Raw genomic sequence first — 23743 nt, forward strand, 5'->3', positions numbered from 1 at the left:
CTCCAGCCTTTTGTCTGTTTAGGCCCTCAACAGACAGATGATGCCCAGCCACACTGGAAAGGGCCATCTGCTTTACTCAGTTCATCAATTCAAATACTAATCACCTCTGGAAACACCCTCAAGTAATGTTTAACACACCCAGACACACCCAGAAGTAATGTTTAACCAGACATCTGGGCATCCCATGGTCCATTCAAGTTGACACATAAAGTATCACAGAGTATTGAATAGAGTTCTGTGTGCTATACAGTAGGTCCTTGTGAGGTGATAGATGTTAACTATATTGATTGTGGTAATTATTTTGTAATATATACTTGTTTCAAGTCATGTCTTACACCTTAAACTAATGCAAGGTTATATGTCCATTTTATCTCAATGAAACTGGAGGGAAAACAGAAAAATTATAAATCCACTTCCCATTTTCTTTTCTTTCTATTTTGAAACATTGTTTAGTGTCTAAGCCCACACCAGCGCTATAGTGTTTATTGAAAAGACTTTTTAGGATATCTAAATATTGTATTTGGAAAGCCCCTCATTTCTTTGACCTTCTCTTTCAGAGTTGATTTAGCTGTGTAGGAACCTTTATTTCTCCATAAGCATTTAAAAATAAGTTTGTGCATACTAAGTTGCTTCAGTTGTATCCAACTCTTTGCGACCCTATGGACCATAGCTCACCAGGCTCCTCTGTCCATAGGATTCTCCAGGCAAGAATACTGGAGTAGGTGGCTGTGCCCTCCTCCAAAGGATCTTCCTGACCCAGGGATCAAACCTGCGTCTCTTATGTCTCTGCATTAGTAGGCAGATTCTTTACCACTAGTGCCACCTGGGAAGCCCCCCAAAAATGTTCATTCCCCTGAAATTTTGATTGGTATTGTATTCAATTTACGTGTTGTGTTGGAGATAATTGGCATTTTTATGATAAGTCACTGTGCAATATTAAGTCGTGTTAATTCTATGTGAAAAAACAGAATAGTGGTCCTTCAAAGATGTCTATATCCTAACCCTTACGAACTGTGATTATGTTACTTTACTTGGCAAAAGGGATTTTGCTGATGTGACCAAGTTGAGGATCCAGAGCTGGGGAGATGATCCTCTATTATCTGGCTGGATTTTCTTAATCACAAGTATATGTATAGTCAGGAGTGTCAGAAGCAGAGCAGGAGATGTGGCAACTGTGTCACAGGTCAGAATGATGCAGGACTTTGAGCCGAGGAATGTAGGCAATCTCTAGAAACTGGAAAAGGAGAGAAAACAAATTCTTTTCTAGAGCCTTCAGAAGGAATGGAGCCCTGCAGACCCATTTAAACACCTGACTTCCAGAACTGTAAGGTATAAATGTGTGTTCTTTTAAACCACTAAGATTGTGGTAATTTGTTGTACCAGCAGTAGAGAACTAATAAATCACCCTTTGCATATAGAATAATTCTGTTTATTTTGATATTACTGGGTGTTATTCCTTCCAAGCAGAAACCTGGTATGTTAGGTATTGGATGGACATGTTCTTCAGGGATGTTTAGGATCCTTCTCAGCTCTAGGATTGGATTTCATTAATTTAGGTCAGTATTTTAAATTTCATTCCCCTTGTCCATGATGAGTTATAAAATGGTCATACAACCCATTTTGGCCACGGAGCGGCGGGGGGGTGGGGGGGGTGGTCTAAGATTTTCCTCACTTTCATAAAGGGTTTGAGAAAAGTATTTATTTTCCTTTCCTCTCTTGGCTTTTGAATATTGTTTGAGTTGCAGTGCTTAGAGATAGTGTAGTCATCTTATTTGCACAAAGGTACCATGCTAAGAACAAAAGCAGAGCCATGCTGAGGAGGATGAAGTAATCCAAAGGAGAGAATGCCAGTCCATGGTGAAATCATTCAACTATAGAATTTACTGCCCATTATTGCTCTTCCTCTGGACTCGCTTTCATGTGAAGTAGTACATCTCCCTTATTGTTCAGCAAGTTGAGATGAATTTTCTTTTATTTGCAGTCCAAAACATCCTGATTATCATATAGAACAAATAGACATGCAGAAATATAAAGAAAATAAAATTTATGTATTTATCCGGAGGTAATTATAATGAGAATTTTAGTGTGTTACACTTTAGTTTTCTCCTGAATATATTTTTAGCAAAATAGAAACTCCAGTGTTTGAGTGTATGTGTGTGTGTTTCTAAATGTATATATCACTTGTTTACTGCTTGATTTCCGTTAGTTTTCATTTTAAATCATCCATTGAAAGATGGTTTAATAATTTACATTATATTGACACATAAATTATTTACTCATACAGCTATTTTTTGCATTACTTTAGACTAATTTGGCATTGTTTTATGTTTGGTGAGCAACTGAGTATCTAAATTACATGAATGTTTAATATTTTTATTAAGCTTTTCTGGGAAGAACACTTTATAATGCACCTTTTTTGCATGATAGCCTTTACATTCAAGAATTTTTTCCTAATGCCTAACCTGGGTTTCTCTATTTCTTTCCTTGTATACAAAAAAAAAAAAAAAAAAGGAAAGCAAAGAAAGAAAAATCCCTGCTTCATTGTTTGATAGTAAGTTATTTTAACATTTTAGCATAATGAAGCCACATTGTTTCTGCTTTCTGTTTATTACTCTGATGTTTAACCTAGGCTTATTCTATTCTATTATTTGAAAATCTGACTATTGCCATTAATGGAAAGTAAAAAGTCAATTCAGTTACTTTTTAAAAATAGTATTTGTACCTATTAGAGTAATGCAAATAAAAATACCAGAAGAGATATAATTTTACTTCGGTCTACTTGTTTTTTCTAGCACAAATATACATGCAGAAGGTTCTTCTTCTAGAATAATTGAAGGAAGCACTATGAGCAGGACTACAGAACTAGTACCAACTTGGCTCCACAAGGGAAAAGCCTCAGAGTCTTGCAATTTGTATGACCCCTAGAGGAAGCCCATTCATCCTAAATCAAAGTATTTCTGAGGACAACTCCAGCTCATGCACACAGAGAAGCCAGAAATCTTTCATGTTGCTCCATTCTTAAATGTGTAAAGGCAACCAAGGATTGTTAGGCAGTTGAAGAAAGTTTGCAGAATAAAAGGGAATAAGACAAACAGATAAATGTAACTAGAATAAATGGGTGACTTATAGATTAGAAAAATTCTAAGTAGTATGTTTATACCTACATATTCTGAAGAATGTCTCCTCATTTGATATTTTCCTAGTGGAATTCCTATTGGTTTTTAAGTCTCAAACTTCTACAATAAATACAACACCTTTTTTTTTTTTTAGCTGATTTTACACAAGAAAAAACTTATGTCCCAAAACTTAATAAAAAAGTTTAAACAAAATGATTTATCTAGAAAATAAAAATTATCAAGCTATATTCCAAATACACTTGGTAGAACATCAAAATCATGGATATTTTGAACAGCATGCCTAGTGTCCACAAAGGGATGTGTGTACAGAATGTTGCTGACACTAATAAAAGAAACCACTCCATTTCACACATTCTCATGACTTCCTAGGTATCTCAGCTGGTAAAGAATCTGCCTGCAATACAAAAGACCCCAGTTCGATTCCTGGATCGGTAAATTCCCCTGGAGAAGGGATAGGCTACCCATTTCAGTATTCTTGGGCTTCCCTGGTGGCTCAGATGGTAAAGGATCTGCCTGCAATGCAGGAGACCTGGGTTCAATCCCTGAGTTGGGAAGATTCCCTGAAGGAGGGCATGGCAGCCCACTCCAGTATTCTTGCCTAGAGAATCCCCATGGACAGAGAAGCCTGGCAAGCTACAGTCCATGGGGTCGCAAAGAGTCAGACATGACAGAGCAACTAAGGACATCACACATTCTTTGTGACAGAGCCATTCTTTCAATCATTAGTCTTGAAAAGGAGACTTGCTTTGCAAAGAGGTCACTGGAAAAGATATTGAATTCTTTAATTGCATGAAGAGAAATTAACAAGTACTGAAGTTGTTCAGAATATTAGTCTGAAAAATTTAATCACAGTTGTAACCAGAAGGTATTCAATTAAACCACTAGATACTGCTTGCTAAAAACTATTTGTGAATTCTGCAAATACAATGATAATCATTATGTTTGAACTTGGTGGAGATATTACTGCCAGATATTTCTTATAGCACCATGAAATAAGACTAGAGGAGAGTAAGTAAAGCTTTATTCTGAAATTTTTCATCCTAAAATATCAACTATCTTCCCTGAAGATTCATTCAGGAGTCTTTACCTGAGCACAGAGGTAATATTAAAAAAAAGAAAAAAACAACTGACAGCTTCTGAATTTTATAGTTTGCTTGAAATTGCACCTTTGTACCCCAGCTTACCCATGATAGCACTCTCCACAACCAATGACAGTGATTACACTGCAGCCCTCCTCGATTCTCAACTTTCTTCAAATTTCCAGTCTGTCCCTTTCTTCATGGGTAACAGGTCATCCAAGGTGATTGTCCTGTTTTTGTTACAAATTATACCTTAATTTTTCTCACATATTCATTAATTTCTGTGTGCTGGTTGCTATGACTTGTTGGAAAAAAATATTCATGATGTACCATGAAAATGCTGCAAACAGAACAACATGTACAGAAGCCATTTGATAAAGACATTCTAATTGCTTTTGCAGTTGGGAACAATATATTAAGCACTTTTGCATGCTAAATGATGACTTATGTTTTAGTTTTATGCTTTAAACAGTCTCTATGTTTTAGTGACACTTAAGGAATTCTGTTGGAAGTTTAATTTGGAATTCTAAATAATAGGGAGTAGGCTCCGAGTGCACATTTTCACACAGAATGTCTCATTTTCATGAATGAGTTACTGATGATAACTGGGAAGTGTCTTGATTTAAGAAGATATTGACTTCATAATTCAAGAGAAAGCATTTCTGAAAAGAAACAATTTGAGACTAAGAAAATTCTTAAAAGTGAAAATATGATTACTGAATTTACTTGGAAGATAAAGACAAGATAAATTTTATAATGTGGACCCAAAGGACAAAGAATTTATACGGTAAAAAATATGTATAAACAAAAGACATTCAACAAGGGAGATACACCAGGAACTCCAAAATGTGATTAATAAGAGTTTTACTCTGCCCCCCAAAAACACAGATAAAACACAGAGATAAAGGAGTCAGAAGTCTCCAAATTCAAAAAGCACACAAACAGCAGAAGAATAAATGGACCAAGCTTCAACACGTGTCCCCATAACATTTCAGAATCCAAATACAAAGAGATCAATAAAAGCTTCCAGATACTAACCAGGGCACTCATAAGGGAGGAAGCATCAGTCTGATGGTATAAATATGTTAACACCAAAAGTGGATGCTAGAGATCAATAAAGCAAGATTTTCAAGATTCCAAAGGAAGATGATATTGAATTTAAGTCAAATTATAGCCACTTTCTGATACGCAAGAACTTACTTTAAACTCATTATTTTGAAGAAATTATGTGAAAAAGATTCATGCAAAATGAGGATGATATGCAAGAATTAAGTAGCCATGAAATTTTCCAGGCAAGAATACTGGAGTGGGTTGCCATTTCCTTCTCAAGGGAATCTTCCCAACTCAGGGATTGAACCTGGGTCTCCCACATTGCAGGCAGATTCTTTACTCTCTGAGCCACCAGGGAAGTGACAGACACACAATTAACTACTGATGAACTCAAGATTCAAACCCAGGCAGTCTAATTCCAGAAGGTGAAGTGAAAGTGAAAGTGAAAAGTGAAAGAGTCAAGTCCGACTCTTTGCGACCCCGTGGACTATAGAGTCCATGGAGTTCTTCAGGCCAGAATACTGGAGAGGGTAGCCTTTCTCTTCTCCAGGGGATCTTCCCAACCCAGGGATTGAACCCAGAAGGAAATGGCAACCCACTCCAGTACTCTTGCCTGGAAAATTCCATGGAATGGAGGCGCCTGGTGGGCTACAGTCCATGGGGTTGCAGAGTCAAACATGACTGAATGACTTTACTTTTTCTCCCACACTGCAGGCAGATTCTTCACCAGCTGGGCCACAAGGGAAGCCCCTAATTCCAGAGCTCATACTCTATAAACTGCTATACCGTGCTGAAGAAGGTGCATGTTTCTTCTTCAAACTAGGAAAAAAAAAAAAAGAAATGCAATCTAAAACTCTAGGAAAAATGAAATAAATGAAAATACAAAAGAGCATAGCCCTGATCAAAAACACATTAAATTATGGCATACTTTACAGCAGTAAGTAAATTCACAAGGATCATGACTATAAAATCAGAGAAAGAGAAATGTATTTAGAAATGTATTTGTACTGGCTTTGTACTTAAAATATCTAAATAGTCATAGTCATACTAATGAAAATGCTGTTTATAGTTTTAATCTTTCATAATTAAAATGCAGGCCAAGTGCAGAAGACTTAACATGGATATGAAACAGAATGAAAAGCTATTAGTCTTGATAAAAGTACATGTAAAGGCATAGGGCAGAAGAGAGGAAGAAAAGGAGGGAGGAGGTGAAGTATTATCATCTTACAAAGTGAGGGACAAGATAAACTCTTGGAAGCTGAGAGACCAAGGAATAGCATGTTAAGTATATTACTTTGAGTCAAAGATAGGGGGAAACACATACTTGAATTTAGGAAGCACACTTCTCAAAATCTTTTCAAAGAAATTATTGAAGAAAGTATTATAACTATAAGAAAACTAAAAGGAGAAGCAGGCGTAGGAGGTGATTAAAGTGAACTAAAAGCCCATCTTTTCTAGAAGTCAATACAGACCATCTAAAATCAGTAAATCAAGAACCAAAAGCAGTTTGATTAGAGATGTAAAGGTGCCTGACAGAAAAATGCAACACAATTGTTGAAAGTAAGACAGCAGGTGAGAGGGGGTGGGAGAGACCCATTCTTTTTTTACTGTAGCCCTTTTGATTTTGAAACATTTGCTCATAATTCTTTGACTAAAAAGATATTCTTAAAAAGAAGAGACACAATTAGTTTGCACCCACAAAGCTGCCCCTACCCCCGAAAAAATCTCCCAGCCCAGATGGTTTCACTGGAGAATCCTGCCAAATATACAAAGAAGAATTACTACTTTTACACAAACTCTTCCTGAAAATAGAAGAGGAAAGAGCACTTCCTAAACCATTTTCTGAGGCATTTTTTCCTCTGGTAAATAAACTAGACAAAGACAGTACAATGAAAAGAAAACTGCAAACCAACGTCTCTTATGAACTTAGACATAAAAATGCTCAGTATATCAGCAGACAGAATCCAACAGTGTATAATAAGGATTATACACATGATCAAGTGGAATTTATCCCAGGTCTGAAAGTGTGACTCAGCATTCAAAAATCAGTGTAACCCACCAGATCAACAAGCTAAAGAAAAGTCATAGAAGCATAGCAAATGACACACCAAAAACATTTGACAAAATCCAACATCCATTTAAATAAAAGTTCTCAGCAAGTTAGTAATAGACTATCTGCTTTATAAAGAACAGCTACGAAAACCTACGGCTAACATCACATGTAATGGTGAAAGACTTATTTTTTTCCTTAGACTTGGAACAGAGGAGGGATGTCTATACTCACCACTCTTATGTAATATAGTGCTTGAAGTTTAAGCCACTGCAGGGAGGCAAAAAAAAAAAAAAAAGAAATACATTTTTAAGTTTGGAAAGGAAATATATATTTACAGATGACATTACTTTCGGCATAGAAAATCCCAGGGAATCTACCAAAATCTCTGAGAATTAAGTGAATTCATCATTGTCAAAGTATACAAGATCAACACACAAAACTCGATGGTATTTCTATATTAACAAGTAACATGCAGGAAATGAAATGAAAAATACCATACTACTTCCAACTACTCCAAGAAAATGAAATACTTAGGTATACAGTAAACACAATACAGTTTTCCATTCTATGTGCTTGAAAATAACAAAATGCAGATGAAGAAAATCAAAGAGTACATAAATAAATGGTGAGACATACTGTGTTAATGGTTTAGAATACTCAACATATTAATGATGTCAGTTTTCCCAAAAGTGATCAATAATTTTACAGTAATTCCTATCAAAATCTTAGCAAGGATTTTTTAAAACATAGATGAGTTTGTTTAAAAATTTATAGTAGGCACAGAGACTAGAAGAGCTAAAATAATCTTGACAAAGAAGAATGAAGTGGGAGGACTTCCTCTGCCTGTTGTCAAAATTTCTTATGTAGATAAAATAATCAAAACAGTGTGGTATTGGCAGAGGGATAAGCACACATGAATGGAACAGAATGGAGAACTTAGAAATAGACCTTCACAAATATGCTCAGTGATTTTTAACAAAGGTGTGACTCAATGGAGGAAGGATGCCTATTTCACAAACAGTGCTGGAGCAGTTGACATTTGTAGGCAAAAGTAAACAAGTGAAACAAACAAAAACACTCATCTTAAATCTGACACTATACAAAAATTTACTCAGAATGTGTTATAGACCTAAAAGTAAATGTAAGACTATGAAACTTTGGGGAGAACCATAGAAAATGAACACAGCTAAGCACAGAATTCTTAGGATTCTTAACTGACACCAAAAGCTCAGTGCATAAAAGGAAAAACTGATAATTTGAACCTCATCAAAACTAAATACTTGATCTGTTAAAGTCCATGTGGGAAAATGAAAGCATAAGCTACAGATGGAGAAAAAATATATACAAAATGTATATCTTACAAAATACTTGTATCTAGAATATATAAAGAACTCTTAAAATTCAGCAGTGAAAAGACAGTGTAATCAGAAAATGGGCAAAACACAGGAAGAGAAATTTAATCAGAGAGGATATATAGATGGCAAATGAATACATGAAAAGATGTTCAGCATTATAGAAATCAGGGAATTGAAAATTGAAACCACAATATCAATACACATAAATCAGAATGGCTAAAATAAAAAATAGTGGCAACATTGAATGTTGGCAATGATATGGAGAAACTGAATCACTTATACATTGCCAGTAGGAATGTCAAATGACACAGCCATTCCGGAAAATAATTTTGCAACTTATTATAAAATTAAATATGCAATTACCATGCAGTCAGAGAATTAAGCTCTTGAGTATTTATCCCAGAAAAATGAAAAGTTTTGTTCATACCAAAACTTTTGCATGAATATTCATAACTGGTTTTTTTGTAATAGTCAAAAACTGGAATGCCCCAGATGGTCCTCAGTGGATGAATTAAGCAAACTGTGGAACATACATTCTGTGGAGTATTAGCATACAAAGGAACAAGCTATCGATAAATGCAACAACTTGGATGTGTTCAGGGGTTTGTGCTAAAAGAAAAAAGCCAATCCCAAAATGTTATTTACTATGTTACTCTATTTACATAATATTTTTGAAATGAAAAATTTTTGGAATGGAAAGCAGACTAATGGTTGCCAGTGGTTAGGGACAAGGAGGGGCAGAGGCAGGAGGGACATGGGTGTGATTATAAAAGGGCAGCGGGAGGAGCTATTCAGTATCTTAACTGTGGTGGCAGATACATGAACCTATTAATAGAAACCCATAGAACACAAACGAGTACAAGCAAAATCTGAATGACATCAGTGGGTTATATTAATGTCAATGTCTTGGTTGTGATATTTGTGTAGTTTTACAAAATGTTACCAGCGGGGAAAACTGGGCACAGTATACAAGTGGTCTATCTGTATTACTTCTTAGAACTGCATGTGACTCTTCATGACGTTTTCAATTAATAAAAAGAAAGAAAAAATGATAGGTCAGGAGAGCAGAGCCCTCATGAATGGGATTTGTGCTCTTGTAAGAGAGAGCCCATGAAGCTCTCTGGCCCTTTCTGCCAGGTGAGGACGCTGTGAGAGGTCTGCAACCCTGAAGGTCCTCCCTGAGCCATGAGGTTCACTTTGACCTCAGGCTTCCAACCTCAACAGCTGTGAGAAGTAAATTTCTGCCTTTATAAGTCACCCCATCTATGAGCTGTTGTTATAGCATCCCAAATGGACATCGTTGCTCTCCGAGCCAGGGGGGGGCCTTCTGTCTCCTTCTCTAAGTATATCAAAAATTCTGAAAAAAAAAGTGGCTTATCTCCCTTGCTGTCAGTCTCCTCCCACCATCTCTTAATAGAGACTGTCTCTTTTTGGCACCTGGGAACTGTAAGATTTTTCTCCTTGCCCTTCTACTCTGCAGGATCGAGGTGGCTTCTGCCTCCTCTGAGCCTCCCCTTCACTGGGACCAGGCTTTCCTTTCCCTGGGCCCAGCTCCTCCGTCTTCTCTGCTGCACAGATGCAGCATTATTGGAAAGTTCGTAAATCAGAGGATGATTACTAGATCGCTTTGTAAAGGTCTTACACTAATTGGGATACAGTTGACCCTTGAACAACACCGATTTGAACTTCAAGGGTCCACTTAAATGCAAAAGTTTCAAATAATGAACACAGCAGTACTGCACAATCCAAGGTTGACTGAATCCTTGGATGTGGAAGGCTGACTGTGAAGTTATTCTCTGATAATCAGCTGTGCCCTGAGCAGTGCTCTAACCCCCATGTTGTTCAAGCGTCAACTGTAATTATCAGGAGGGCTGAAATTCTAGGAGAGATTTGTCACATATCTGTTTTAAAATGTAGTCTGTTATGGTTTAAATTGGCAGAATCTCCCAGTCCACTTTGGAGTTCTCTTAACTTCTTTTTTGAAATCGCCGGTGACTTATGTGGCTGGAACCACCTTAAATTAATCTGGGTGCAGTTGGAGCTGATCCAGCTGCAGCAGGAACGGAGCTCAGAACCACCCCCCACCCCACCCCCCCCCCGCCTTCCTTGGCAGGTCCTAGAGCCTGCGTGCAGTAGCACAGAGCTCCGTGGAACACTGATGGAAACGCTCAGCCTGGATCCTTGCTGGGAGGGCCTTCCTGCCAAGGAATTCCATAGTTCTGTTCCATTGTGGTTCTCAGCCACAGGTTGTATAGCAATTCTGACTCTGACTGTATTTAGATTGTTCCCGACCAATGGATGTGGTTGAGGGAAATGCAGTTAGGATTCAGGATTTGGTAAATTTGTTTATTAGCAGCTAGCTGCTTAAGAAATGCTGTAGAACAAAACTAGAAACTTAACAGCCATAATGAGACAGGATGCATCAATCGTTTGAATATGGCTTAATTTTTTGTACAGGAAATTAAATGCCAGATTGTTTTGTAGTTTGTTAGACTATTGTTTCAAATAGTGGTTGTGTAAAGTAATCTTTTCTTTAAAACTGCAAATGACTATTCATTTTGTTTATTACCAACCTTGGAACAAATTATTCACAAACATCATCATAGTTATCATCATTTCATGCAGTCATAGCTCATTCTACCATTTTCTAAATTGATAAAGGAATGTTTTTAATCTTTTCTAAGTATGAAAACTCTGGTTGTTTTTCACTCTGTCCTTTCCACTTGGATCCTTTTTAAAGTCACTATTACCCAAGCATGAAAACAAATATTAGCCAAGTTGTTTTCAATTTCCAAGTATCATTTTTAGATATAATGAGATCTTGTTTCAATTTGAATCATTGAGACCTACATTGCATATGGTAGGAGGTGAGGACAGGTGTGGGTAAGTAAAAGAGTGGATATCATTCATATCCAGAGCAAAGAGTTTATTTTCTGGAAAATTAAGTTGTATAAAAAGGTGGTAAAAAGAAGGCTTTCTGTGCTTAGTCACTCAGTCGTGTCCAACTCTTGCGGCCCCATGGACTGTAGCCCGCCAGGCTCCTCTGTCCATGGGATTCTCCAGGCAAGAATACTGGAGTGAGTTGCCATGCCCTCCTCCAGGGGGTCTTCCCAACCCAGGGATTGAACCCAGGTCTCCCACATTGCAGGTGGGATCCACCAGGAAAGAAGGCAGTAAATAAAAAAGGAAATAAATATTTAATCAAAAAATTTGTTCCTAGTCCAATAGGCAAAGGAGAATTATTGTAAATTCTTGGGCAAGAATTTGATGTAGTAGAAATGGAACAACAATGGAAGCAAACTGTAAGAGTAGGATTTGGACTCTATCTAAGCCTTAACAATACACCCAGAAGGAATGCTGACCTTCTACATTTTAGGAGCTCTACCTTCCAGAGAAAAAGTGATGAAAGGGAAGTAGCCAAATAAGTTTACTTGGTCTACAGTTGATAGCAAAGTAGCTTAAGAGAAGGGGATATACCAGAAAGATGTTGGAGGCTCATGGGATCAGTGAATCTGTAGGAAGGACCTGCAACAGGCAGGGTGCACAGAGGTGAGCAGCCATAATTAAACAGTGTTCTGTTAATGCTCATGATCTGGTGAGCACAGGGCCCACCACCTCAAATCTCCCTTCCATCTTCACTGCATTCTCTCAGCAAGTTAAAAGAACTGAGATAAATGTGGCATGTTTGGAGCCGATAGATTCTTTGAGAGAATGCATCCTGCGTTTGCCTTGTCTTCTCTCATAGGGCCTCTTCTGTAACCTTCCCACGTAGAAAAGACTTCATGCACCAGCAAAAATTGTACTTCTATTAGGAAATGAAGGTGGATGGTAAACAATCAAAATGCGAGAAATAGGGAATTTCTTGGCAGTCTAGAGGTTTGGACTCAGAACTTTCACTGCCAGGACCCAGGTTTGATCCCTGGTCAGAAAACTGACCCACAAGCCACGGGGCTCACTAAATAAACAAATATAAATAATCATAATTCACATTTTAAAAATAAGAGAAATAGCCATTCAGGCAGGCTCTAAGAAACACAGCTCTTATATTAAGATCAGATAATCCCTTAAGAACAAAAGGGAAGGATATCCCATGAAAACAATGCCCTCTATAGGAAATTCTAGGGTTATTATCCCAGTTTAAAATTGCCATTGGTGGAAAGAAGTGTCATAAGGGACACATTCTCACAAAATAACAGACCTATTCAGTTCACACTGGGAAGGCTGAGGTGTAGAACAGGCCAACTGTAGAGTCATCAGAAACACTCGTCATTAGAACTAGGAGCTGAAAACAAAAGGGAAGGCCATTGATGAAATTCAATGAAAGGCAGAGGGAGAAAGCAAAGCTCTCAAAGTCTTCCTGATCTTGGAAAGCGACCTCCAAATTAAAAAGGGCAAAACAAAAATGGCTAGAATGAAAATAAAGATCTGGTATAAGTGAGTAAATAGCAAAAGAGCATCTACCTATTTTTAAAACAACTCATATCTTCCAGGCAGATAAATTATATGCCACAACACTGAAGACAGTTGGAGGTGTGAGCAAAAAAACTTCTCAGTAGTTTCTTAGAAAGGTGATTGGAGAAATGTCAGAAGTAATGAGTTGGGAAAATGCTGTCTAGGTTCATAAAAAGTTTACAGGGACAGATTACAGAACTCATCTTGGTACAAAATTTTCAAATGGATCATTAAACAGATGAATTTTGAGCATGTAGACAAGAAAACAGCCACATAGCATGGATGTGTTCAGATAAGTGAAGGTGACGTAGTGGAAAGAGCTGGAGTCAGACGACCTGGATTCATGCCTTCGTTTTGTCACTAAACAGCTCTCTGGACATGAGCAAATCACATCTCCTTTGAGCTGCAATATATTTATCTGCAAAATATGCTATTGAAATATATGTTCTTTAATGGGACATTTAGCCACAAAGAATCTATCAGTTCCACATGTACTGAATTTACCACAAGTTCTTTTAATCGGGCTGCCATTTATTCTTGTACTGGATGTTTATGTCATTTTATGAAGTACAAACTTTGGTCCTGTAACAGATGGGTATTATTAGTTCTTTTTTACAAAAGTGATGAAATGGAAGTTTAGAGTAACTAACTAATAAGTTAGATGAATCAAGATTAGAGTGTATCCTAGTATCAGGCAATCAGCTGACCACTTTTCCATACCATTGTGATGGACATGTTGAGTAGATTTAGGATGGATAGCATTACAATGAGATAACACTACAACAATCATTTTTGTTTGGGTAGTTAGATCTAAAATGTGTTGATAATGGATCCATGTCCATTTCATGGGAAGTCTCTTCTGGTATTTCTTTAGCATTAGCCTGTCCAACTTTTGTTCTGAAAGAATCAAGGAAATTCTGATCAAATTCTCAAAAAAAAAAAAAAAAGGAGAAATACCCAGATGAATAATTTTGTCATATATTCATTTATTCAAATGTCACATCCAAAACAGGATTTGAGGTAAGCTGTTTCATTCACAATATGGTCAGTGTTCAAGTAGTGAAATATATGGGTACTGAAAGTATTGATAAATTACTGCATTTAGCTCAAAACTGTCTTGCTGGAAAGGATGGTCCTTAACTTTGAACAGGGTCAGAATTTGAGGGGCTGGAACAGAGACTGGGAGTGTGTGGGATAGGCTCTTAGGTTGCCATGTGGAGCTTCCAAGAAGGATTAGAATGGAAGTATCTCTAGCAATATTAGGTCTTTTTTTTTTTTTTTTTACCTAAATCACAGGATGGAAATTAAGGAAATGAGTTAACAGAAATTTTCTGTTAAATGGAGCCAATTCATTTCAAATTGACTTCAAGTTCATTCAACAGACACCAACTATTTGAAAATTCTAGCATAAAGGGCTGATGTGTATTTCAGTTATTCTCACAGAAGAGGATGTTCAGACCCAAGGGAGCAGTACAGCTCTATTTCTGCCTTGTCCAGGCCACATCCTGAGCATGGTGGTTCCCTTCTAGGCCACATAGTCACAAACTGGAGAAAGTTCAATGGGAGGTGTCCAGGGAGTTGAAAGATCTGAAGAGCATGTCATGAGGAATAACTGGGGCAACTGGAGAAGACTTAAGAGTGACATAAAAGTATCTTTTAAATATAGGAAGAGTTGCTATTTGGGAAATATAGTTGGTTAATTCTAGGACTCTCAGAAAGAAAAATTAGAAGAAGTGGATGGAATTAGTGAAAGATCCTTTTCCCAGCGAGAGCCTCTCCAAAGTTGAATGATGTCAGTTTAACAAGGTTAAGAGCTTGCTAGTCACTCATCCTCTTCAGAGTGAATGCCAGTTGAGAGCCTTCCGTGTGCCATTCTCAGTGCTTGGAACACGTCAGTGCGAAAAGAGACAAAAACCTGTACTCTCAGAGTGTTTGCATCCTAGTAGGGGTGGGGAAGGGCTTCCCAGGTGCCGCTAGCAGTAAAGAACCCACTTGCCAATGCGGGAGACACAGGAGAAGAAGAAGACACAGGGTCAGGAAGGTCCCCTGCAGGAGGGCATGGCAACCCACTCCGGGATTCTTGCCTGGAGAATCCCATGGACAGAGGAGCTGGCGGGCTAAGGTCCATAGGGTCACAAAGAGTCAGACGTGAACTGAAGCGACCAAGCATGCATGCACAGGGGTGGGGAAACTTTCAATAAACAGCAAAACAAGTCAGTAAATTGCATAGCATGTTGGGATTGGAAGAATTAAGGGAAAAGATAGAATAAGAGAGGAGGAATGAGAGGAGGTGGCAAGGGACATGCTGTAGTGGCAACAGGGTTGTTCTGGTAGGTCAGCCTCATTGAGAGGTTGACATCCGAGCAAAGACTTCGCTGAAGGGTGTGAGCACTATTCTGGGGAAGAACATTCCAAGCAGAAGGAAAAGCCATGTGAAGACCCGAAGTGAGGATGTGCCAACAAGGAGGCCTTCCTTAGGTCTCTAAGCAGAGCCAGGCAGAGCATTTGGGAGAGGAGGAGAAGAGATCTCTGGTTAGAGCAAGTGAACTGAAGTCTCTTCCAACTTTTTATACTCCCTGAGCTTATGCTTTTCAGATAGTTCAAAGTAATTAATTTGGTATTGGTGAGCAGGGTGGATTCAAGAGAAGAGATGTCAGACCATATCTCACAAATACCACTGGTGAGGGGGCTGGACACACAGTGTAAGAAATTTTTAAATGCGGGCAATGCATTCAGATATTTTTATTTGAAATATTATGTATATCAAATGAAGTATGCTCACAGACTTTGAGACCTTTGCATCAGAGAATGTGAAATCAGTTAAGAGCATAATGGTATAATCTGCATATTAAGTCTTGGACAGGAAGTCAAAGGACAATAAGAGATAAAAGAAGAAATTAGAGAGTCTTTGGTGAAAAAATCAAGAAAGAATCAAGAACCACTTTGTGGTTTAGACCCCAGGAAACTGGCCAGTACGGACTTCGCTTTTTCTCAAAGAAGGGTCACACTGATTTTCTTCTGCTTATTGTCAATGGCCAGATACTTACTTGTCCTCTCATCATCCTACATAATTACACATCATTTAGGAACTTGAAGTCCACTTAAAAAAATATCAGCCAGTGCCAACTTTCTCAATTATTTTGTGTCCACTGTGTACTTCTAGTCATAAAACTTTTAAACAGAGGCTCAGAACTAATTCACTGTGATGATGACGGAGACAGATAATCCTCCGATTCCCGTTGCTGCTTAACTTGTCCTGGTTCCTTGCTGCAGGTGCCTTCATCTGCAAGATGGTGCCATTTGTCCAGTCCACCGCTGTGGTGACAGAAACGCTCACGATGACCTGCATTGCTGTGGAGAGACACCAGGGCCTCGTGCATCCTTTTAAAATGAAGTGGCAGTACACCAACCGCAGGGCCTTCACCATGCTGGGTGAGAACATGCCCCCCAGTATTAAAGCTGTGCTTCATTTCGGAGCACAGAAAATCTCTGTAACGTGAGCCATGTTTATGAACTAGAGGAGGAACCTCCCGTCTGTCTTGTAGGCATTGATGCATCATTTCAGGGTTTCAGTCATCTCCGAACTTACTGCTCCCTCCCCTCCCCTCTTTCCTTGAGACCTAGCCTAGCACTAAAAACCTCTCCTCTCTGATTTCCCTGAGTTGCTGTTCTTAACGTTTTAAGCTGGCGCTAGTGGTAAAGAACCCGCCTACCAGTGCAGGTAGCCATAAGAGATGTGGGTTCAATCCCTGGGTCAGGAAGATCCCCTGGAGGAGGGCACAGCAACCCACTCCAGTATTCTTGCCTGGAGAATCCCATGGACAGAGGAGCCTGGTGGGCGACCATCCACAGCGTGCAAAAAGTCAGATATGACTGAAACTTAACGTGCAGAGGCACACAGCTGATCTAAGATCATCTATCAGTGGCATCTCCATATTAATATTCATTAGATTAGTCAGCTGTCATCCTGAGGTAAGGAGCAAGTAGATTTCAACAGGTAGGTTTTGACAGAGGCCAGGCAGGTATGTTTAGAAGAGTGGGGAATGTGGGTGCTGCCTAGACGGGTCTCAGTGCAGAGTGCACAACAGCAGAAGATGGCAGGACCTGTGAGGACCCTGGGTCCCGAGTGCCGGAGATGCCTGGCAAAGGTGGATTTCATTCACATCCTAATTGTGCTTCAGGCACTCCTGGACCCCCAGCTTGCTGTAACCATTTCTGAATCACCGTGTGTCCTGTGATGTGTGTAAACCGAAAGCAATGTCCTAAAGCCTAGTGCAGTGAAATGGAAAAATGTCTTTATTTGGTAATGATAATTGAGCCATTTAAAGCTTCAATGTGGTTCTCAGTGATTTGAATGCATTACAGTTGAATAACCAGAGGTTTCGGAACAACTAATATGATAATCAAAGAGAGCAATTTTTACTAATACGTCACTTGAGAGGAATGAGTCAACATTTATTTCTGCTGTAAGAATTTAGCCAGTATGGGATAGTAGAGTTACAGAAAGAACTCCTGAAGGTTTTGCTACACTAAACTCTTTGAAATAGTTTGAACTGAATAGATAAGCCCATAGAGAGAAAAATTGTTAGTTATTTTCAAATTTATGTCACGTTCTCCCTGAGAAAGAATTCAAAGACCTCTTGGCTCTTAATAATTGACATGTTTCCACCATCAGAACATCTGAAAACAGCATGTGGGTGTGCAAAGAGGGTTAGGAAAGAAATACATGGAGGGCGGAAGTTATTTAAAAAAGACAGAGAAGGAAAGAGAGTTTTGACATTTAAAGGCAAAGTTGATAATAGGCAACCAAGGCAGTTCCTACTCAAAAAAGCCATAGAAGACAGAAAGGCGTTTAAATCAAGAAGATTCATCTCCCCAGGAGGCTCTCCTGCAGCGCTGAGTGACGTGTCCCTCCGTCTCTGTCACTTCCGCCCTCTAGATGAACTCCCTCACGCCTCAGCCGGCAGAACCTGCTAGGCTTCCTTGCCCAGGTTATACCAGTTATAGCCCTTCTATCACTGAGCAGGCAGTGCAGTCAAGAGAACTGGCAACGACCCGAGCCAGGTAGGCTCAGTTCCTCCAGAATTCCTACTAAAGACTGGAAAAATGATTGGATATGAGATAACATAATAAAATAATGATTAGACTAGGAGAGAATGGATGTGTGCAGCAATGCGGGGGGAGAGGGGACAGAAACAGAGACAATGATCTGTGAGCCTGAGGACAACCTTGAATCACTGATTCATGGTAACTTTCTATGGGTGGTGTCAGTCCGTGTGTATCTTTATAATAAATTCCAATCACAGTTTAAGCGGGTCTCAGTTCCTTGAGATCTACAGCAATGCAGTGTTCTGTTTTGTTTTGTTTTGTTTTTTAATGCTCCCACTTAATACAGAAAGAGCAAGCAGAGTTTGAGCTGGGAAATTTTCTTCAAAAACAGGGCTCTTGGTTCTAGCCCTGCCCTGGTATGTTAAGATTCTCTTCTGTTCTTTGCTAAGGAATGCATCGTTAAAGTAATCTCCTCAACAAACTCATGGAAAACGAGAAATTTGGAAAAAGTACTCGAGTTTTGATGTTATACATGTTTGTTTTGTAAACAAGAAAATAATGCTCATATAATTATCCTTAAATATAATTTAAGGAGATATATATAAATATATATATTTTAAGGATATAATTTTATAAATTTTATAAATTTATAATTTAAAATATAAGTATAATTTCAACTTTAAGAAGCTTATAGAGGATTCACTGTATCATATTTAGGTTATCCATCCATTCAACAAGCAAACAGTAGGTGTCTGATCTGTTCCTGCTGAGGGAAATGAAAACTGAAACCAATTCTGTAAGTTCCTCATGAGAGGACTCGGGCGTGAAGAATGTGAACAGAAGTGTCACAAGAGATAGAGAGGCAAGCGATGTTGTAGAGAACCCCCGGGACCCTTTTAAGGAATTTGCGCTTTATCCAGCAGCAGCTTTTTATTCTTTAAATGAGTTACTTAATTACTTTAATTGGAGGATAATTATGTTGTGGTGGTTTTGCGGCACATCAGCGTGGATCGGCCTTAGGCATACAGGCGTCCCCTCCCTCCGGACCCCCCCTCACCTCGCTCCCCACCCCTTCCCTCCAGGTTGGGTTCCCTGTGTCAGGCATATATCAGACTCCCACTGGCTCCCTGTTTTACATATGTAATGTGTATGTTTCAGCGCTATTCTCGAAAATCATCCCTCCCTCTCCTCCCATTGTGTCCAAAAGTCTGCTCTTTATGTTCCAGTGACAATTTTGAGGGTAGAGTGGAAAATGTGAGGAGACCCTTGCACTGCACCAGGGAACAAGTGATGCGGTCCCTTGAACATAAGGGGTCTTTATGGTTAGAGAATTAAGCGCAGGTGGCTTTCGCTTTGCTGAGTTGCATTCTAATGATCTTAACGTTTTGCAGGGCTGGTCTGGCTGGTGGCCGTCATCGTAGGAGCTCCCATGTGGCGTGTGCAGCGACTTGAGGTAGACTGGGGCTGGGCTTGGTAATCCCTCTGTTGAAATGTTTTCCCACCCCTCTCACTTGTAATCATTTTCCTCCCTGCAAGCACATTACAGCAAATTTGTGTGATCTCAGTTTTTTCACTGGAGGTTTTTCAAGCGGAATAAAATAATTTGCTTTAAGATAGTTTTCTCTGCTTTATTCAGCTCTTCCTTGAACTTATATTGTTAAGACCTTAATGCTTAAAATGTTACAGGGTCACTTTCTGCATTTGCCTGCCAGCAGAAACATGCCTTTCCTAGTGTTATTCAGTGTCTTGTTACATCCTAAGAGTTTGATGCTAGCTCTAGATTTTTCTTTTGTTTTTAAGTCACAAAAAAATGTTAACCACTTATCTACTTACTGGTTAATTTTCCTTCTAAGCACTTCCCCTGCCTCTTCAGTTCAGTTCAGTTGCTCAGTCGTGTCTGACTCTTTGCGACCCCATGAATCGCAGCACACCAGGCCTCCCTGTCCATCACCAACTCCCGGAGTTTACTCAAACTCATGTCCATCGAGTCGGTGATGCCATCCAGCCATCTCATCCTCTGTCGTCTCCTTCTCCTCCTGCCCCCGATCCCTCCCAGCATCAGGGTCTTTTCCAATGAGTCAACTCTTTGCATGAGGTGGCCAAAGTATTGGAGTTTCAGCTTCAGCATCAGTCCTTCCAATGAACACCCAGGACTGATCTCCTTTAGGATGGACTGGTTGGATCTCCTTGCAGTCCAAGGGGCTCTCAAGAGTCTTCTCCAACACCACGGTTCCTGCCTCTTCAGTTCAGTTCAGTTGCTCAGTCGTGTCCAACTCTTTGCGACCCCATGAATCACAGCACGCCAGGCCTCCCTGTCCATCACCAACTCCTGGAGTTTACTCAAACTCATGCCCATCGAGTCGGTGATGCCATCCAACCATCTCATCCTCTGTCGTCCCCTTCTCCTCCTGCCCCCAATCCCTCCCAGCATCAGGGTCTTTTCCAGTGAGTCAACTCTTCGCATGAGGTGGCCAAAGTATTGGAGTTTCAGCTTAAGCATGAGTCCCTCCAATGAACACCCATTCCTGCCTCTTAGTCACTGACAAATATCTGATGGAACATGTAAGCCATTGATTTGTGAACCTAAAAATGATCTTAAATCATTGATTCATAATAACTTTCTATAGGTGGTGTTAGTCTGTGTGTATCTTTATAATAAAGATAAACCTCTCTGTTCCCCCCACACCTGTCAGCTGGGCTCAGCCTGCACTGGTGATTCACAGTGAAGAAAACACTGTACCATTTTTGGTGACCTGGTCTCTTTACTGGGGCCTACTTAAATGTGTCCTGTCTGGGAGATCTAGTGTAGACAGTAGTCTTCAAGGACAGTAGGGGGTTGCTCAGATGCCCTCTAAGATAATTTTTAAAATTACTTATCTTTTGTACCTTTTTCAATGAATGTAGGCAAACATGAAACTGCTGGACACTCAGTGTTCCACTGGCAAGGATATCAAATGAGCCTTCAGGCAAGAGTGCATTTTAAAAAGTGACTTAGGGCTTCCCTGGCGGCTCAGATGGTAAAGAATCTGCCTGCAGTGCAGGAGACCCGGATTTGATCCCTGTATTGGGAAGATCCCATGGAGAAGGGAATGGCTACCCACTCTAGTACTCTTGCCTGGAGAATTCCATGGACAGAGGAACCTGGCAGGCTGCAGTCCATGGGGTTGCAAAGAGTCAGACATGACTGAGCGACCAACACTTTCACTTTTCACTTTGATGTTCGATGCAACTGTATAAATGAGCTGGACGGCACAGGTAACAACAGAAGGCAGTTTTATTCTGCCGCTTACCACCTCTAAAAATGCAATCAGAGGATCTCCCAGTCCTCTGATGAGATGTGATGGATGAAGCCTTGAGTGGGTCCTGTAACTCTTGTGGTCATTCAGAGAATAACATTCCTCTGGTCGCTTTCAGTCACAAGAACAGTAACCGTTCACTGAATGTTGTTAGTTCCCTTATCAAAATATCCAGTGCAGTGTCACAATCCCTCAAGTCCATACTTTCAATCAATTTAAGATGTCTCCCTTTCCCCAAGTTGAGCCACTTTAGGTCTAGAATCCTAGGACATGGAGAGAGCTTTGATGCCCTTATTCTGCATATTGCTGTTTCTCATGACTGATTATTTCATGGGTTCTTCACAAATACCATCCCTGGGGCTTCCAATGGCTGCTCCCTTCTTTAAGCTTCCACACACAGCTGGACGTGGCCAACTCCTTTCTCTGAGACTGCCCTTATCTCCAGCAGGAAACCCATACCTTTAAAAGTAACCCAACCCAGTTCCCATATGTAGTCTAATTCTGGCTCATAGAACACAAGGAGATGTGTCCATTCTTAAAAATAAAATTATTTTATCATATGCCCTAAATATATTTTAAAATATAGCTCATTTAGTTTGTAGAAAATTAATTAAATATAACTGGCAAAACCAGTTATCTCTGTCAGACAGATCAGTCAAATCAGATTTGCTTTCTGTCAAGAAAAAGTATGAATTCATCTTTCAAGTCAAATAAATGTATTAATATGCTCTCCCACGGCCACCTTCTCACTCGTAAATTCTATTAGCAAGAGTGCAAGCATGCAAGACGCTTTAATTCCTCCGTTGGCTGAAAGGAAGCGCCAGTGATGTTACCATTTGCACTGATGTTCTCTTTGCTTTGCTCCTACTGCTCTCTCTCCCAGGAGTGATGTATCTGACAGCTTTCAGGAGCTGGAAGCAACAAGGTGGTTAAGTTAAAGTTGTCATCACTCTGCCCTTTACTACGCGAAATGGGAATTCACCACATCTATGTGAATGGGAATTCACAACATCTCATCACCTGTCAAAACACCTTTTTTTTCTTTTCTAATGTCAAGTTTCCCCTGAATAGAAATACATTTAATACCAGGAAAGGCACAAAGCCCTGTCCTGGATTTATGGTGCCTTGATCAAGGGGGCTTCCCTGACATCCATAGTTCAGACCACCTCTTATTTTGGTGGTCCGTAGTGAGATTGCAGTTGAGTGAGAGATAGGACTTGTGAAGATTGAAAGAAGGGTGATGATGAAGGAGGAACTGGGAATGTAGACCCAGCAGGACACTGCAACCCCGCCCCACACCCTCTCTTAGGCAGTGAGATTTTGGAGAACTGTGAGTTTGGACATAGAAGGTCTGAAACTGGTTCCCATGAATCCATCTGCGCACACCCTCAGAAGGTCTCTGCTTGTGCCCAGGGGAACGTACACCAGTTCAGAGGCCGTCAGCCTCTCCTTGTGCTTTAGAACGCATCAGTATGTGACCCCCATGGTTTGGGGCTCTGCTTACATGAGTCAGAATGAGTTTCACCTTCATATCCTCTTCCCAGGGAGTACAGACCTTGAAGTTATTGCTTAATACTTTCATTCCTAGTTGCATTTGAAAAATAATACCTAGATCAGAACTTGAATTGTCATACTTTTGATAACAATACCAGAAAGCTTCCCGCCCCGCCTCCCATTCAATTGAGTTTGAAGATTGGTGATAATACTCTGGAAATGGAGGCAGAAATATGTCTTAAGACTTAAATATTCCTCATCTGTAAAGCTCCAGAGTGACTCAGATGACAAGAATTTTGATCAATTCTCTAACTTTAATTCCTATTATCCAGATGTATGACTTTTGAATGTACTTTAAATGTTTAGTTTGTCTCATATTAGCATTTTCTATGGTTTTCCTGGTGGCTTGATTGTAAACAATCCATTTGCCAATGCAGAAAACACAGGTTTGATCTCTGGATCAGGAAAATCCCCTGGAGAAGGAAATGGCAACCCATTCCAGTATTCTTGCCTGGGAAATCCCATGAACAGAGGAGCCTGGCAGGCTACAGTCCATGGGGTCGCAAAAGAGTTGGACATGACTGAGCAACTAAACAACAGCAACAAATTCTAATTGTTATTATTAATTTTTGAACTCAAAAGTCAGTCTCTTAGAAATAGTATTTATAAATAGAAGTTACCTTTCTGTATAATATATACCTCAAAGGCTTATAATTGGGTCTGAATATTAGTACACTGGCAATAGTTCAAATCCTAACTTATCATTCATCTCAAAATC

The 23743-nt window shown here is 39.6% G+C and overlaps 1 protein-coding gene across 1 annotated transcript in view; it reads left to right on the forward strand.

Moving 5' to 3' along the window:
* QRFPR (pyroglutamylated RFamide peptide receptor) overlaps positions 1–23743 on the forward strand; it is a 51359-nt gene that overhangs the window by 21817 nt on the left and 5799 nt on the right. The window contains exons 2-3 of the mRNA XM_020916551.2: positions 16400–16558; positions 19567–19628. Coding sequence (XP_020772210.1) covers positions 16400–16558; positions 19567–19628 — 221 coding nt within the window. The remainder of the gene's footprint in view (positions 1–16399; positions 16559–19566; positions 19629–23743) is intronic.

Source organism: Odocoileus virginianus, unplaced genomic scaffold (assembly GCF_023699985.2).
Source record: "Odocoileus virginianus isolate 20LAN1187 ecotype Illinois unplaced genomic scaffold, Ovbor_1.2 Unplaced_Contig_7, whole genome shotgun sequence".
Classification (NCBI taxonomy): Eukaryota; Metazoa; Chordata; class Mammalia; order Artiodactyla; family Cervidae; genus Odocoileus; species Odocoileus virginianus.